At 33.1% G+C, this 18,508-nt stretch overlaps 1 protein-coding gene and 1 pseudogene across 1 annotated transcript; one reads left to right on the top strand and one right to left on the bottom strand.

The window, feature by feature from the left end:
* Positions 1–422: 422 nt before the first annotated feature.
* On the top strand, positions 423–3,418 carry LOC120131895 (la-related protein 1A-like). Its single transcript, XM_039148769.1, has 6 exons — positions 423–681; positions 1,202–1,754; positions 1,973–2,132; positions 2,677–2,767; positions 2,932–3,003; positions 3,167–3,418. The coding sequence occupies exons 1-6, from the start codon at positions 478–480 to the stop codon at positions 3,353–3,355; spliced, it is 1,269 nt and encodes a 422-aa protein (XP_039004700.1). The 5' UTR covers positions 423–477; the 3' UTR covers positions 3,356–3,418.
* A 6,338-nt stretch (positions 3,419–9,756) lies between these two features.
* On the bottom strand, positions 9,757–16,159 carry LOC120131896 (annotated as a pseudogene).
* Between the last annotated feature and the right edge of the window lie 2,349 nt (positions 16,160–18,508).

Genomic DNA, 18,508 nt, shown 5'->3' on the forward strand with positions numbered 1-18,508 from the left:
ACCCTAAAAATATTATTAATCCATCATTATATATTAATATAAATTACGTTAAACTAAAAATTTTACTTTACATTACATAGCTTAGTAAAAGAATATAATTTTTTTGTACTTCAGAAACTTGTGGTATGTATTTATTTTACAAATAAATTTTAGTATATTTCACATGTCACGTCACTAAAATTTTTTAATATTAAATCTATTAATATAAACAAAAATATAAAACTTAAATTGATAAAAGTTTCCCTTAAAAGAAATCCTATTTTAGATACATCTTAATCTTAATTGAAATAAAATTCTATTAAAATATTATTTAAATGTATAACTAAAGAATTATAAATAGTCGGAGTCGTTTTAAACAGCATTTAGGGCTTTTGACAATTAGAGATCCAATTCAGTCATAAAACCCACTAAATATATAATCACTGATAGAATTCTCCTTTGGAGTCATTGTCTTCGTTTGGCGGCTGGTGAGAGATCATGGTGATGGTTGAGAATGAAGCAGCTGGTGATCATAAGGGGGTCAAGTCACCGTGGAAGACTCCGGTTATTGACGCTCAGAAAGTGGCCGATGCTCATGTTATGGGGACCGAATCTTGGCCTGATCTTGGTGGGACCCAACAAATTCCCGACAAACCTTCCGTCGTTGCTGACGAGTCTGCTGGAGTTCCATCAATTGAGCAGGCTAGCCATTGCCATTTTTTTTTAATTCTGGTTTGGTTATTTTTATTCTAAAGGTGGTCAATCACGTTTGAGTGTGAAGTTTGATTAAAGTTGGAAATATCTAGGTGTAATCTGAGGTGCTTTTACTAAAATTAATCTCAAAGGGACGACTTGTGAATGTTGAGCGCCAATGATGTATTGCTTTTCTGGTTTCTATTCGTTGGTTCTGTTTTCATTTTGTTGAATGCTAAAACGATTATTGTAGGCCTTATTTTGAAATGACGAGGAATTGGAATATAAACTCCGATGAAAAATTTTAATGGACCTTTATGGAATGTAACTTCTTTGAGAAAATCCCCACATAATTTTGTCATCTCTGAATCTGGATCCTGTTGAGTTGGGACTTATTTGATTGTTGGTAATTTACTTTTCTGCGTTTTATGGTTTTACCCAAATATGTAAGAAAGAAGATAAAAATGAATAATGTTGTTGTCTCAGTATATTTCAATTGAACTATTTATCAAATTTTTGGGTCTTGCAGGGAGCTGCTGGGCAGCAAAAACCAAATGGGTCTGGAAACACCAATGCTTCTCATAGATATCCATCAGCAAAGCATCAGAAGTCAGGCTCTAAGCACAATCCTAATGCTGGACCTCGATTTCTTGTACCCTCACCTAATTATGAACCACCAATGCCACCTGTTTTTCATGCCGTGGCACCTCAACCACATGTTAATGTCCCTGGGTATGCTTACCACCCTGACCCAGGACCTTTTCCTGGTGTAGAACTTCAGTTTGTAAAATCCGGTTCTGAGGCAGCAAAGCATGTCTTTGGTCCCCCTGAACAAAGTATTAATGCCAGCAGAAATATGCGGCATCCACAAGGAGATTTTAATGCATATCCTGCCAATTTCTCTAATAGAAAGCCCAACATGCAAGAAACTGGTGGGCATTTTAATCCTGGATGGAATCATCAACGAAAATTTAATCCTGGAGAACATAATACCGTGCAGCAGGGTATTGGACCAAGACCTTTTGTGAGACCTCCATTCTTTGGTCCAGCTCCATGGGTCGTTGTTGGTCCAAATTTCCCTGGTAATATATCAATCCTGCAACAATGTGCCTTCATTCAAAATACTTCAGTATGTTTTATTACATCTTACTTTGTTAAGTTTCCTTAATCATGTCCATTGGCAAGGTTTGGCCTGCATCTCAGTCACCCAGCTTATACTGCCTTCTTGTTTGAGCTGTTGATTTATACTATGCCTTTGATAAATGAAATCTGTTTGATATGACTTATGCATACCTTCTAGGGGCTGTATATTATGTTCCTGTTGCTCCCCCAGGCTCTGTAAGGGAACCTCATCCTCCACCCTTTGTTCCATGCCCTATGAATCCAGGGACTGCCATGTTTCCTCCTGAGATTGTAATTTTGAGGGCCAATATAGTGAAACAAATTGAGTATTATTTCAGGTATTGATTCTTTCTATTCTTATTTATTTAATAATGTGTCTTATATGGTTTCTTATGTGTTTTACTTTTTCCTGCTTTACTGCTGGATGCACTGCTAAATTCTATACTACACACCTCCTGCGTCCATGTATCACTACTGATTGCATTTGTTGGTATTTTTTTATTTATCTCTTTGTTGGTGTAAATGATTGATCCATCCTTTATGCAAATCTTTTCATGTTTGAGTCTGTTTGTGTATACACATGTTATTTATGGGGTGATTTAAAATTTAGCTACCTTATGAGAAATTGATGGTATGCTATCTATTTTAGAATTTTGTTAACCTGCAAAATGTATTGAATGCATGCTATTGTGAGTTTTGATGGAAAATCACATTTTTAGCTTTTTGGCATGAGTTTCATGGGTACTGTAACCAGCACATCTATTGGGAAGTCAAATACGAACTTTTGATTGTTCATACTAATTGAATGTCATAAATTGATTTGCTTTTACAATTTTATATATAATGTGTGTATGTTATTGATCTCAATTCTTTTTTTTGCAGTGATGAAAATCTTAAAAATGATCGTTACTTGATTTCGTTGATGGATGATTTTGGTTGGGTTTCAATATCCAAAATTGCAGATTTTAAAAGGGTATTGCTACTTAACACCAATGGTACTATAGCATTAAATTTTGCTTTATCCATGGTGGTTGCATTTTTAACTAATTGAATTATATTTTTTTAATAATTTTTCTTTATCTACATCTTGAGAAGTATTAGTTTAAAGCATTTGTGGTTTAACAATTTGTGTCGCAGGTTAAGAGGATGAGTACCAACATACAATTCATTCTTGATGCCCTACTGGTCTCTTCTACTATAGAAGTGCAGGTTAGACTTTTCTCTCTCTCTCTTGGGTGTCGCTATTTAAAATTTGATTCTGGATAGAATGTATGCAAGTTATTTTATGGAATAATTGTTGTAGTTACATTGGCAAGTGATACTGTTTCCTGGCACTAACGGCCTTATCTTTACTTAATAATTATTGTTGTAGGGTGATAAGATACGGAGATATGATGAGTGGTCCAAGTGGGTTCCCGTTAATTCGAAGACAACACTGTCATCTGATTTTCTGCCCACTAATGACCAACTTGTAGAGAACGTTACTGATTCTGGTGGAACTGGTGGTGTGGAAGAAGATAATTCAAGGAACACCTCTGAAGAAAATGTTAGATTTCCGTAGTGTGGTGGGAAAAGAAACATGGTTCAGAGGAAAATCTTGTAGGGGTAACACATAAAAGTCACAGAAAACATGCAACTGCACAAGTTCTGTTTAATGACGAGAAACAAACATTTTCCAATGGAAATCCCGACTGGAACAGGAAATTAATTTCCGACTTAGATGTGAACTTTACACATTTGTGATTGACACCACAACCGAGAATTCAGTGTGGGAATTAGAAACTAATTTCCTGTTCAAGTCGGGATTTCCGCTAGAAAATGCTTGTTTCTTGACGTGGAATCAAATTTGTGCAGTTGTATGTTTTCTGTAGAAAGTGTAAACTGATTTTACACTAAATTTCCACACTAATTTCACAGACCTGAAAGTGTGGACTTATTAGATGTAACACTAGAAAGCGTGAACTGATTTTACACACATTTATGCTGGATGAAGAGCCTGGAGCTTGAGCAGAAAAAAAAAATCTAAAGACTCAATCAGCTCTTAGTAGGTGATTTTTTTTTTATTTTAATAGGGCACGTTTTGTATATTGTTGAGGTGAAGAAATTTTTATTTCCTGTATGAACACATACAAACATGTCTAGATTAATGTTCCATTGAATATATTTTTTGCATATTTCTAAATGGCTGTTATCTCATTATGGTTCATTTACATGAACAATGTGATCCTTCCAGGTTGTGAAGCTCAAACATTTGTAAACTTGATTCAAGAGGGACAATACTCTCTCTCTAGTAAAACTTACAAGATAACTAAACGAGTTAGATATAGAAAGAATAACTCTGTACACGAGAAAATAAATATGAAAATTCAAAAACTTGGAAAAATGCACGAAATGTATAAATTTTTCATTTACTGAATTTTTTCTTTATTTAACTAATGTTAATCGAGCCAACGTAAGAGCTAATATGACAATTAATATAATTACCAATTACACATTTGATTCTCAATATTTATCCGTTTTTATTAATTTTATCCTAATTTTAATTTAATTCAATAAATTAATATTTCAGTCAAGAATGGCAGATGTCAACACACATTTAGCATTATCTAATTTGCTAGAAAATAAATTGAAGATAAATGGTAGACCTAGGTTACTTGAGAGAAGAACGAATGCCTTTGCCGCTAGACCAAATGTTTCATTTGGTTAATTAATCACAATAACATCTATTTATCTTATAATATTGTTAATAGTTTAGAAATATTCAAACCTATGTTAATTATAAAACATAAAAGCACCTAAACCATGAAATAAATATAACATTATTTTATAATTAAATACATTATATATATATATAGTACATAATATAAGATTTAAAATAAAAATAAATATAATGAGTCTTGTAAAATTTTAATAATTCAAGAAGTGGATTTTGTTGGGCAAGTAGGAAAATACGTAAGAGAGAGTTTACAACATCTTCATTCAAGACCGACTTTCCTACTTTCCCAACAAAGATTCAATTCTTTAATTATTTGAAGTCCAAAGAACAATAAAGAATTTAGAGAATACACAATTCGAGGACCCTCCTTTCACTTTAATAGTATTTTTTTCATGTTAATAGTGTGTGTACTTTCATGTTAATTGTGATTTTCAACCGTTTTCTGTAAAAGAAAACTGAAAATCTCAAAATAAAATTTTACTACATTTAATATCAGAGATCTTTCATGCTAACAGTGCTTATGGTGATTTTGCTCAATAAAATAATCTACCAAATATCCGAAAATAATTTTTTGCTACGTTAAATATTGGGCATTTATACACGAACTTTTCGGATCACGTAAATCTGATTTTGATTTGAGAAATCAGGGGTTTTTTCCCCAATAGGGCAGTCGGGTTAAATATTTCGGGTTTAGGGCACTCGACTTTTTATTTCGGGGGAATACGACAAATATATTTCAGGTTAAATTTAAACATTTAAAAGGTGACGGGTTCCTTTGAATTCAAAAAATATAGTCGTTTATAGTTGTTGGTCAACGGTTATCATGGAACTCGTCATCTAGAGGTGTCGAGTTCCGCCGAATTAAAATTAAAAAGTAAATTAATAATTTTATTAAAAAATACAAATTAGTAAATAATAAAATTTATTTATATTTTCAAAGTTATTGACGATGCCGAGGAGTGGTCGAATGATAATGGCGCGGGACTCGTCGAGTACGTCGTCGTCGTCGCCTTCATCGCCATCTTGGTTTCATTATTCAAAATGAGGTGTATTTAACACACTATGAGATCCACCTTCGAAATACGGTGATAGACTAACGGTACTTGACGCCATTATTGTCGTTACTGAATCAACTTGGCTGCTACGTTAATGACCGTATATGATATGAATCACCCGAACCCGCATGTTCCGTCGAAGATGTTTGAGTGTGTTGTATTGCATCTCATGAACCTCCAACTCAAGTCGGCTGAGTCTCGGTTGAAGTGTGATATGCATGATAGAAACTGAAACTAACCTGAGATGCATAATAGTAATCTTAAGATGCAGATGTTGAAGCAGAAGAATATGATGATGATTTACTCTTCTTAGCGAATCTAGCCTCTAATTGTTCTCATTCTCCCCTCTGTTCCGCTATCGTGAGACATGGTTTTCCATTTGCTTCGTAATTTCAGAGATAGAGAGAATGGTCAAAATCCAAGTCGATTGGTGTAATCTCGTAACATGGGGGGGGCTAATAGGTAACGTTGATTCTGTTGCTCAATGTAGTAAGCTTGCATCGTCAGCCAATTTTCGATATGTTTCCCACACGTTCCAATTTTATGGAGCACGTTCATATCCCATATTTTCGTAGGAATCAACTGATGAGACATAAACTGTCGCAACATTCTATCAGTGGCGTGCAACTCAATAATAGTAAAATGAAATACAGGCGTCACAGCACACCATAAATCAGACCCATCAAAAAATCTTTATAGAAATAACCGTTGATCTCTTCGTCAGCATACGAAAACCAAGAAAATGTAAATATTAATTATAAAAGTTAGTATATAAAGTTAAACAATTTCACAAAAAAAATAATAAAAGAACTAATATATACTGTATATCAACCAACAATGTCGATCATCATCCGTATATCTTTTGAAGTGGCAATCGACAAATTTGTTTCAGTTATTTTATGGCGCCACTAAAATATTTAAAATATAAAAAAAAGATTAAAAACAGATAAAAAAATTAGTTAAAAACTAAATTTAAAAAATTATCTTCCAACTAGAGGAAACTCAACATGAGCTATTGTAATTGGCGTAAAAAATGGGAATCGATAACAAGGCCAAGATTGTAGCAATATTAGATAACCTGCTACATCAGCTTTTCGACCCCATTCGATAATTGCAGCCTTGCAAAGCTCCCGGTACAAAAAGGCTAAAATCGACGAGCATCAACTGGTATTATGACACTCAGTGAAGTTATTTAATATTGACATATATTGGGTGTGCGTCAAATTATCGGATTTATCAGGTAATAATACCCCTCCGATCAGTTGGAGAAGATATGCTCAGGAAGCAAAAATAACCTCCTCCTCTATAGAGTCGTTAGTCACTTGAAATTCGGACTCCAACCATGTCATTCGTATTCGATAGCCGTCTATGACCTTGGGTGGTGGAAGCTTTCCCAAAACTTTGGGTAACAGACTAATGGGGTTGTAGTCGCTCTGCCTAACGACAACGACACCATTCACAGGAACACCGAGTTGGTAAGCGACATCTTCCAAAGTAATCGTCATTCTACCACTCGAAAAATAGAAAGTGTGCGTCTCGGGAAGCCAACATTCTATAAGAGCCACAATTAACGCCAGGTACACCTTAAAGTCATGTATAAATATGGCTGGAAATAGACCGGATTACTGAAGATATATCAACATTCGCTGATGCGGATCTCTCGATGTCATCCCGCGCTGACGAATGCTCCATTCTTCTTCCAGTCAGAGTTTGATCGTCAAAATATGAACATTATTGAGGCGTAACATTTCTTCTTGGGAATCCGTTTTACAGGATTTTCTCATAAAGTATGAATTTTGCTCAATTTTTTCGCAAAAGTGGATGGTAAAAACTTAAACCTCAAATCCCTAGTTATAACCCCAATCCCAACGGTTAAACGACTAGTAGTTTCAAAAATCTAGCGATGATTGTTGCCCAAGTAACTGTTGTTATTGCCCGTTGACCAACAGTTATAAACAATTGTATTTTTTGAATTCGAAGGAACTCCACACCCCGAGGTGACGAGTTCTATTTTTTTAAAATGTTTAAAATTTAATTTTTTTAAAAAATATTTTTAAATGGAAGTTACGAGTCTTATTTATTACTATAAATTAATGCTCCACGTGGGGTTCACTCATCGGGTTCCATTTAAAAATAATATCCAAGGTGATAAGTTCTAACTATACGGTAACATTTGTCGTATTTCCCAAAATAAAAAAGCCAGGTTCTTTAAAACCCGAAATATAGAACCCAAATGGGAAAAAAAACCGAAAAATTAGACTGTCGTGAATCAATATTAACCTTATATGGATTAATTTACTCCAAGACCACTGAAAATAGGATCCATTTAATTATCTCACGAGTCTTACACACATCTAATTCAATAATTCATATTTGCTTTTAAACTTAATACTAAAACTTTATAAATTACATCGTTTCTCGGAATTATAAATTTATAATAATAACATAAAAAATCATTTCTACAAAATAATTAAATTACTAGAAGTCCTCCAAAATGTGTATTTTATATTTTTGTTGCACTAATAAATAAATATTATTATTTAATTCATATTGAGTAAATCTATATTAGACGTTAATGGCTTGTTTATAATTATATACGTATCTATATTTTAATATCCCGACTTATTTTTTTCAAGTCACAAATATTTTTAATGAAATTGCATTTGAAGCTTAATAGTTAATACATCAATCGACTTATTTTTTCCAACTAAATTTATATTTTTTTATGCGAAATGTAAATAATATACAGTGGCGGATGTACGTTTGCTCATCTTGGAATCCAAGTTATTTTATGTTAGTTGTTTATTTTAATAGTATTCTCTTGAAATTTTATTTATGCCCACCTCATATAATTTTTTTCGATATTAATACGTATGTGCTCACCCTAAAAAATATTTTTAGATCCGTCACGGATAATATAAAAGCATAAAAGAAAGTAAAAAAATTAAAGACATTTTATTAGTTCGAAAAGAAACTAATTATTGCAATCGTTTCCATGTGTTGAGAAGATGAGGAAATTCTTCAATGAAGTGTATGATTTTATCCCACGTTTGGATCCAATTTGATTTATGCCCATGAATATGCATTTTGTTTGGGATCATGTTTCATTGGTCTTTAACATCTACTCCCGGTGTGCAAAATAATGGGGATGGTGATGGGTCCAATTCTCTGCTGCTATAAATTCAAATTTCATATTTGGTGAGATCAGTTTTTTGTTCTGCGATAATTTAATTTAAGATTAATTTAATACAAACTTTAATTTAAAATGTTATTTTACATAACTTAAAAAGTTATAAAATTTATAATATTTTCAATTGGAACTGAAAAAATTATATTACGGTGGGTTTAAAGTATATAACCGAAAAAATTATATAATTTGTAATAATTCTGGTTAGAATTAAAAATGATATAAAAAATATAATAATTTCAATTTCAACTTAAAATATTTTCATGTCCACAACCTAGAATAACTAAAATATAATTTTAGAATAACTAAAATTATATAATATTTTCAATATAATTCCGGTGGATTTTTGTCCCTTCAAACATGACAGTTACACAGAAACTAAAAGCTAAACAAATTAGATGTAAAAAGAATAACTCCATACGTGAGACGATTAAAAAAAATCAACAACGTAGAAAAATGCAGCAGGGGTATCAAATTTTCAATAATTGTAATCCAGGTATCTTTTTTTTTACCGATTTTTGAAATTAATACCTTGGTGCATCCCTTGGCTTTCCTGGATTTTCATCTTTATTTTCACATGGAATTATTTCTTTTACACCGACTTAAAATATAATGTTTTTATAATTAGAATTTAAACATGACTATTATAAAATATAAAAACACATAACTCTATTATAAAATATAAAAACGCTTAAACTAATTAAATAAATATAATATTTTTACAATTAACTACATTATATATATATATTAAACAATATTTAATGTAAGATTTATAATAACAATAAAGTAAATGATTCTATTAGGACTTTCAAGTAATCCAAACACTGGATTTTTGTTGATTCTATATTAGACGTTAAATGTTTCCATATGCAGGAAAGGGATTCACAGTATAGAATTCGGCCAGATTTTCCTTTCAATTTCATTTCTAGCTCTAAAATGATACTGCTTTGATATTGTTAGAGATTTTCTTTACATGTTAAATCAAGACATGCTCTATTAAATAATCATCGCCATAGTAAACATGTGAAACACCAGCAAACATAACAAAAGAGTAAAGGATAACCCATTCCAGCTGATGAAACCTTGAACAAGCCAAAAACATGCCCACTAGAGAAGAGGGCTTTGGCTAGTCAACAACCGTTCATGTTTATAGATAACATTGCAAAACTCCAAAACAGGTTTACTTCGAAAATATAACTTAAATAGTCTTATGTAGGCTAAATCCGAAAGCCTATGCAAAATGATTGGTTCAAAGGAGGTGGTTCTTTCTCAACAGAAGAACATAGAGCTGCTCACGTTTTCTTTCAATCTGGGAAGCTGAGGGACAGCAATGGCTCCGGGAGCAGTAACACCACCATGACTGGACGATGTCTCGGAAGCATCCTCAAACTTCATGAATTGTCCCAACTGTGAAGCCGCCAAGTGGGCATAGCAAATAGGAGCAACTGCACCAATAGGAAGTACAATGTAAGGTTCGAAACAATCACATACACAAGATAAGGAATTACAAGATCTACCATATGATAGAAAATAGGGGTAGAAACTCGAGAATATACTCACCGACAGAGATGGCAGTGGTGCTCCTTTGATACCTGCAATGGTCCCCCAAATTATGAGTATAATAGTGGACAAAGCTTTAATCATTTGTAATGGAATAGCGTGAATATACACTTACACATAGGATAGAGAATGGACAAGTTCCTGCAGATCATCAGCTGAAAAGCCAACCTGATCCAGGAGAATATGATAATGGGTTGGCCTTGTGGTTCCCTGAACAAGGACCATACATTATATAAACATTGGCTCTCATCATGAATTTATCAGAGATTTTGCACTACTGAGACGACTACAAAATCATCCACAACCATGAATCAACTTAAATTTCTATAAAAACTTACGATCATCCCAGCATGAGCACAGAGATAAAAATCATTGTTCTTCGGGTGGCAGACACTTCTATCGATCACAGTTCCTGCATAGATTAAAATGAGGTCAGTTTCCAACGATTATAACAGTGGTAAAAATGACATATCAAACAAGTGAGACAAACCAGGTTGCACATTGTCCGGAGATCCCTGCTGGAAGAACTTAGTATGGTGATTTTTCTGTGCAACAATCACCACAAACTTTGGGTCCCAGCTCTCATCGAGGAACTTGCAAGCCTATATAGTAGAAAGGTTTTTCACAAATTATTATCCTTACACAACTAGGGCATGAATGAAAGCAAAAAACCAATATAGCACAAGAATAGAACATACGGAACTACAGCATACCTCTATAACTTGATCCAGTTCTTTGTTCAAAACCTGATTGAACTGAGACTCGCTAACCCCATCCCTGAATCAAAGCAGGAAAGTGATATAGCGAAGGCATCTCAATAAAACACAACAGAAACTTGAGGAAAAAATATCCACAAATTCACAAGAATAAAAGGACAACATAAACTCAATTTCACTAACAATGAACTCTTCAAATTATATATGGTTTGTTTTAACATGATAAACAGTATAATCTTAAACAAAATGTAACCTGAATATGATTATCTGATCAGGCTTCCTCTTCCCTGAACTTGAGTAGAAATCCAAAAGAGCTTCCCTGATATCAGCGAAAAGCATGTTAGTACACAACAAACAACAGAATTTACAATCTACAAGAAATATCTCTACCACAAGATACAATATTATTTTTGTCAATATTTATTTCAAAATTAGCCTTCAAACTTTGTGATTGAAACACACCTCATAATACCGTCGTCATCCTTGCCAGAAGGTTTAAAAAGAGAATCCATCATTTCAAGCTTTGGAGACTGTGTCCGCACAGCTGCCCTATAGCGGGAAATCAATGGCCACTGTCTGGAGCTAACCACCTACAATTAAATGTAATTCAGACAAAAAAATCCTAAAACATAATGCATATAACAGATGGAAACTAATTAAATACAATTGTGAGGGATTATGTCATCTCTACCGCAGCAATCGACGGGACATCCGACTGCCCAGGAGAGCCATGTGACACATCCATGCCAAGGATGATAGTTGGAACCTTCGAAACCATAGGCATTGATCTCTCAATAGTCAACATTGAATTTAATCCACCAAGCTGTAAGCAAATAAAGATTGAGAAGTTAGCAGGTTTACTTGCAAAGAGAAGGATAAACCTACTGACATAGCTACAGGAGTTAGGAGTTAGGAGTTAGAAGTTAGAAGTACTTAAGGAAATAGGGGGAAAAATTGACAAGAACATAAAACCTTGGCATTTATCTTCAGAAGCAAATTTGTAAGGTACTGATCGTTCACTTTAGTGGGTGCCATACACTGAGTCACTATACCAAACTCAGAAAGATTTTTCCGCTTCCATGGACCTTAAAATATTAAATGTTAAATGCAAGGAAATGACATCAAGCAAAACACGTCAATATATGAACAGAAGAGATTCAGCTCACCATAGAGATCAGAGTTCTTCCGATCAGGAAGCAGACACAGAAGGAACTGTGGAGCGCCAGGCAGTTTCGATTGTATAAGGTCAAACATTTTCTCAACTCTGGCAACCGGTGGGAGGCGTCTATTTGGGTTCAACTCATTAAATACATCAAATGGATTATCTATTTTCTGAAAAGAGAAAATCAATAGATGTTAAGCCTACCAGATGAATACCCTAAATTACAATTCCACAATAACAAACAAACCCAAAACTGTCAAAACAAGAAGTGGATTCCAACATACAATTCCTTTCATTTCTCCGCACCGGATCAGGCTTTGCACAATGTTATGTGGATCACAACGAGCAGAAAAGTTAGCAACAGCCCATCTTTCTATCCTAGTTGGTTCCACCAATTTCTGTGAAAACATAAATGTGTTTAGAAATAACAGATTAAACAAATATGGTACAGAAAGCTGCAGAATTACAAAGAACAATGACCTTATTGTTAAAATTCCAACGGCCATTCCTTGGAATGAAATCTTCACCATTGCCCACTCTTAACTGAAATCAAAAGATAACCCAATTAGTACAAACATTAATATAAATAAAAGCCTCAAACAAAAAGCATAAATGCTTGTAATATAAGGGAACAATTCGCAACGACATACTATAAGTCTACCTTTGGGGCTGCAGAAGACGACCTTCAACTTGAGTGAAATTAGAATTTATAGAAACCCCACATGATCGCAACATTGGTTCAGCACCATAATTACTTGTTCGTAAAACCTGCACAAGAATTTGCAAAACTCATGGTGGACAAGTAATAGCACAGATGAAAATATGATTCAGAAGCTTCAAAATGAGACCTACATTTGACAATACATTCATCCTTTCCTGTGGCTTCTGCCTAGATTTTTCAACCAGGGAAGCTCTTTGCAAGGTGTTCAAAGCTTTCGTATAGCGTTGCAAGGACACCAAAGAGCAAAGCTACAATATCACAACAGATAAACCACAAAATACATGCCATAATTAGTTGTTGAACATTCATTAATTCATTTAACTAAACAAAACACAGTTCAGATAACCACCTCAATGGGAATATATGTGGGACGCTTTGGCTTGCCAACATTAATGCACGGCAAATCAGCAGAATAACGCAACTGTATGTTACGATGGTTGACAAATAATCATATATTGTAAGCTCCACCGTCTCTGCTTCACCATTTTCATTCTTCACACCTTTGGGCTTCATTGAAAACCTAAATCAAGTAAACAGTACACATCAAATAAAACAATTACTCACCCACAAGATGCAAGCAGCACAACTCAAAAAAAAATAAATGAATTAGCAAAGAAAATGCACTGGTATTAAGTAGGAAACCATACATCTGATCTTTGCATAATTGCTCGCTCAATCCAGTGATCTTGTACTCCTGGTTGGATGGACTAACTTTAATCCTGAGATTCTTAAGCACTCTTTTGGCCTATTCAAAGTTTCACAACAATACCAATCAAATAATAAATAAATGATGCAAACAAATTCAAAATTACATTGACAAAATGACAAGTGTTAATTACCTTGGTCCAGTCGAGGGAGTAAGGATCTCTGGCATTCTGATTGGCAATTAAAAAATCAACTACTGGACCTGGTTGAATTATCATAGTAGTTGACACATCTGAAACAAAAAAGATTTGAAACATGTAATTAATCAATAAATACAAAGCATGCAAAAGCATGAGCACCTTGAGAGAGTAGAGTCTAACCAATATTAAGTGATAGGCCGCCTTGTGTGGCTCGGAAGCTCGAATGAAAACCCCTACAGCCAAGGACACCACCTCCAATGTCTGTGAAATTATTCTGATTGTCATGGAAGAAAGACTGGCGAACAAGAAGGCAACCCCTGTGAAAGTGAAGGTTATATCAGAACAAATGCATCATCCTAAAACTGCAAAAAGTATATATATGCGAAGAGTAGTATTTATTCTCACTGTTTAGAAGCATGCTGCCTTAGAATTATATCAAACACCCTTAGTGCTTCTTGTGAGTTTTCAGACTCCTGTCCTCGCAGTGCACTTTGAATTGCATGCATGGGAATCTTGGCAGCAAAGCTTATCTCCACTTTAAACGTCTTCGAGTTATAAGTGCGTCTTGCTCTCTTCCTTTCACGCTCATTTGGGCTGTCATTACCTCCAGGGCTTGCATTCCCATTGTTTCTGAATATAAAAGATACCACGAGTTAGAACTGGAATAGCTTGGAACAGTATACATACTAGAAATCAATCTAAAGTGCATTTCTACCTCTTCGATATACCATCCTCAAGTACAACGGTGAACTCATGCTTGTTATTCGGAAGGGATCCTATAGTGAATAAGCTTTTCTCACCATCATAGGCAAAATTCTTCCCAGCCAACTCACTGCTGTAGGTCTCCTGCACTTTGTCAATTACTTTCCTTCCAACACCCTTAGCATCCACAGGGCGACCATCTTCATAGTAAAGAGAGACCTGTTGAAGAACTTACATTAATAATTAATGTTTACCAAACAACAAATGAGAATAAAAGAAAAGAATATCATGGAGACAAGAAATCCAATTACATACACTGTAATGGAAGAAGTAACCATCAGTACTGCCCACATTCACTTTGAAATGATTAGTTATAATAGTTATCTTCTGCCCCTTCGATCCAGGACCACGCCTGGCCATGGGTTGTAATGCTGCCTTCTTCTTCGCAGCATCAGGTTCTGCTTTGATAGGAACCACATCAGGAGGCACAGGTGGTGGAGGGGGAAGAGATTCTGGAGCCGCCCCATTTCCTTCTTGCTCAGACGAGTCCATATCCTAAAAAAGAAGGTAAAATATATATTAGCAATCATAGTTAAAACACAGAAAAATTAACAAACATGTATCAAGAGGAACACAAATAAGCATGCAAAGGAGCTCAGCGAACCATAGAAATGCGTAAAGACTGTGAAATTATTCAAGCACCCAAAAAGAAACAAAATCATTAAATCAATATCAAATAATATTTTTAAATATAGGAAATTTTTTAAAAAATCAAACATGCAAACATAGATAAGCACAATAAATGCCAAAAATAACACCTTAAAATTGAGGGTCGATAACAAAAAGACGGTGACTTTAACCCAGATTGCATGAGCGTTTGCTGTATTCAAAGAAGAAATACGGAAAAGTCGGTACCTTTGACACAATACGAGTACAATAACTTTTTGCACAATACAGACGTTAGTATGATATCAATAAAAAAATGTGTTTGGCATAAAAATCATAAAGTTCACCAATCATAAATCAGATTAGATAGATTCAACAAAAATATACGAAAAAACTACTACCTTTAGCAGGACATCAACAACGCCAAGACGGTAAATACTGGAAATTGCAAAATAAAAAATGAATGAAGTAAAAAAAAATTTGTAAACGGAGTTAAATAAAATAAATTCGGAAGAATGTCAAAAATAACTTTTTAAGACCTTTAAAAACAAGCAAAAAAATAAAATAAAATCACAAGGTAACTGAGAGCCTACTGAAGTCACAAAATGTACGTTTCCAAAAACCTACGGCCTCCAAAATATTGCTTAAGAAAAAACAGACGACATCAGACAAAAAAAATTGAAAACTTTAAGAGAAAAAAAAAAGGAAATCTAAGAACAAAAACAGGAAAAAGAAAACCCATATCATAATTAAAATAGAAGCAAACCCTTGAAAAACACATTCAACGTAGCAGCCGTCCCAGCAACAAAGGCCAGCGTTTTTCAAGGAAAAAAAAATTCAAAACCCCAGGAAAAAAAAACAAAAAAAAATATGAAACCAAAATGTTTGGAGATCAGACCTGAAATCTGGAGAGTATAAAAATACAGAAACCCTAAAGAACTTGAAGAGACTGTAAAATTCAACGATCCTCGTTTTCTAGCTCACTCGCTCTGAGCCTGCAAACCAAATACTGAAAGCGACTAAAATACTCATTGGCAACGCCTCGCTTTCCCCTCTGTTATGTACTACGTTTTCGTGGTGTAATCGTCTCCTCTGCTTCGCGGACTTACACTATTACCCTACTTCACCCTATCTCTACCGTTCAATTTTTTTGGTAATTTCATCTTGGCCGTTTACTCGCTGAATTTTAGATCACATATTCACAATAATATAAATACATAATTTAAAAAAAAGAGCACTATTATGTTAAGTTTACCTTTGTTAGGTATCTTATTTACTATTATTTTTCCGCATATTAATCTCTTCAGTAAAATCTAGAAGAGTAAGATAAATTTATAATTGCATAGAGATGTGTTTATAATTGGAATCAAATCATATGAAATATTTTATATGATATTTCTATTTCTCATAATGTAATTTTTTTATTTATTCTATTTTGAGAACTGCATTTATAATGAGTTGATTTTCTTAAATTAATAATCTTTATATTAAAATTTCAATTTAAAATGTAATTAATATAAAATATAAGTTTTTTAGGAATAAATATTGTAATTGAAAATTAAAATATTCTCTCAAATTGCGTGACGGAGCTACAACGCTAGATCAAGGATTGACGGCTTTGATTTCATCTTGATAATCGATGAGATTGCTCGTATATGATCATTACGGGGGTAAAAACGAAAAAGTAGTGTGGGGATCACGAAGTGATGGGTAAGGATTTTATGTAGTTTGAATTCATGGTAGTGGATATGGTTGTGATAAATTTTGATTTATTGTGCTTTTATTTAATGACTATTTTTGGAGATTTTCCGAAGTTAAATATGTAATCGTTATCTTAAACTATCATGATATATTTTTTAATGATTTTAAATTTTAAATATTCGAATATTTTATCAATAACTTTGAATTTAAAAACCAAGAAAAGATTATTTGGAACCCAAACATGAGAGAATTTGACTCATAAAATACCCGAATAACTTCACGTCAGACATAAGAATTTGTTTATACAGACACTCTAGTTGTGACGTGTGTCAATTATACACCAATTCAATTAGAAATTTGTTATATTATTGTTACGAACTAATTTATTTTAATAATTAAATTAATTATTATTATTTTTAAAAATTATGAATTCAAACACCAGCGACTGTAATAGATGATTGAGCGTTTATTATTAAATAGTTGATAATATTTATAATAGATACAACTCGGTAATTTTTAGCTTATTCGGTAAAATTATTATATTATTATATTATTTTCAAATAAAGTAATTTAAAATATTATTTACACAAAATATTATTTTTATATTAATCTAGGTAAAATTACTTCTTGGACAGTGAAATTTGAGCGAGATTGCTAATGAAATTATAGTTGTAAATGGGAGGAGTATTATAGATCTCTGCTCGAAAGTTCGTAAGCTTAAAATTTCAAGTTCAACTCAAAATTAAAAATTGAAGCTCAAGTTTGAAAAAACTTAAAATTGAATCATTTTCAGACATTAGTCAATTGAAGCTCAAACACGAACTCAATTCAAACTCAAACTCGAATTTGAACATAAACCTTAAATACATTAAACGTTTATATTATATCTAAAAACATGTAGTTGTAAACATTATCGATAATTTAATTAGAAATTAAAATTTTAATATTTTTGTAGTTGCTCACTAAATTTTGAGTAAGATATTAAGTAGCTCATTTTCAGTTCGTTAAGAACTCGAGTCGAATTTAAGCTCAAATTAATATCATTTGATTTGAGTGTTGATCGAACTAAACTAGAGTAACTTATAATTTATCTCGTTTATTTATAACCTATATAAGACATAAATTTTATCACAACACGAGATAATTAATAATATCAAACTTCTATTATTGTTTTATTATTATTTATAACAGTTAATATTAATACTTTTATTTTATAACAAATATTATTTACTAACAGATTTTATCTCACGTTTAAATCAAATTTGATTTTTACTGTTTTATTCTGCTCCCCTGGATTCTCACAATTATGAATTCGCCCATCTTCTCTAGTCTATGCTAGGGGTGCAAACGAGCCTAATCTTTATCGAGTATTGTTGAGCTCGACTCGACTCTAAAATTTTGAAATGGAACTCGAGTTGATTCAAAAATTTACGAGTTTAAAATTTTCAAACTCGACTTAAACTCGAAATCCTTAACTGAAGCTCGTGAGCAGCTCGAAAAGGCTCGAAATGAAAAAAAAAACTTAAATTTAACTCGATTGAAGCCTCAAACTCGAACCTGAACCTTAAATATATGAAAACCTTATTGTATTTTTTTATAAAAAAGAATCAACACATAAATGTTAATATTATCAATAATTTTTTTTTTAAAATAAAAGCTTAATAAATTATATTTTCGAGTTGC

The sequence above is a fragment of the Hibiscus syriacus genome, unplaced genomic scaffold (genome assembly GCF_006381635.1).
Source record: "Hibiscus syriacus cultivar Baekdansim isolate YM2019G1 unplaced genomic scaffold, ASM638163v2 tig00110556_pilon, whole genome shotgun sequence".
Lineage (NCBI taxonomy): Eukaryota > Viridiplantae > Streptophyta > Magnoliopsida > Malvales > Malvaceae > Hibiscus > Hibiscus syriacus.

Bases quoted from the DNA above. Each gene is read 5' to 3' on its own strand.
- LOC120131895 (XM_039148769.1), top strand. From the start codon at position 478: ATGGTGATGGTTGAGAATGAAGCAGCTGGTGATCATAAGGGGGTCAAG. The intron at 682-1,201 runs GCTAGCCATTGC...TGGGTCTTGCAG, and splicing joins GAGTTCCATCAATTGAGCAG to GGAGCTGCTGGGCAGCAAAA. The intron at 1,755-1,972 runs GTAATATATCAA...CATACCTTCTAG, and splicing joins TGTTGGTCCAAATTTCCCTG to GGGCTGTATATTATGTTCCT.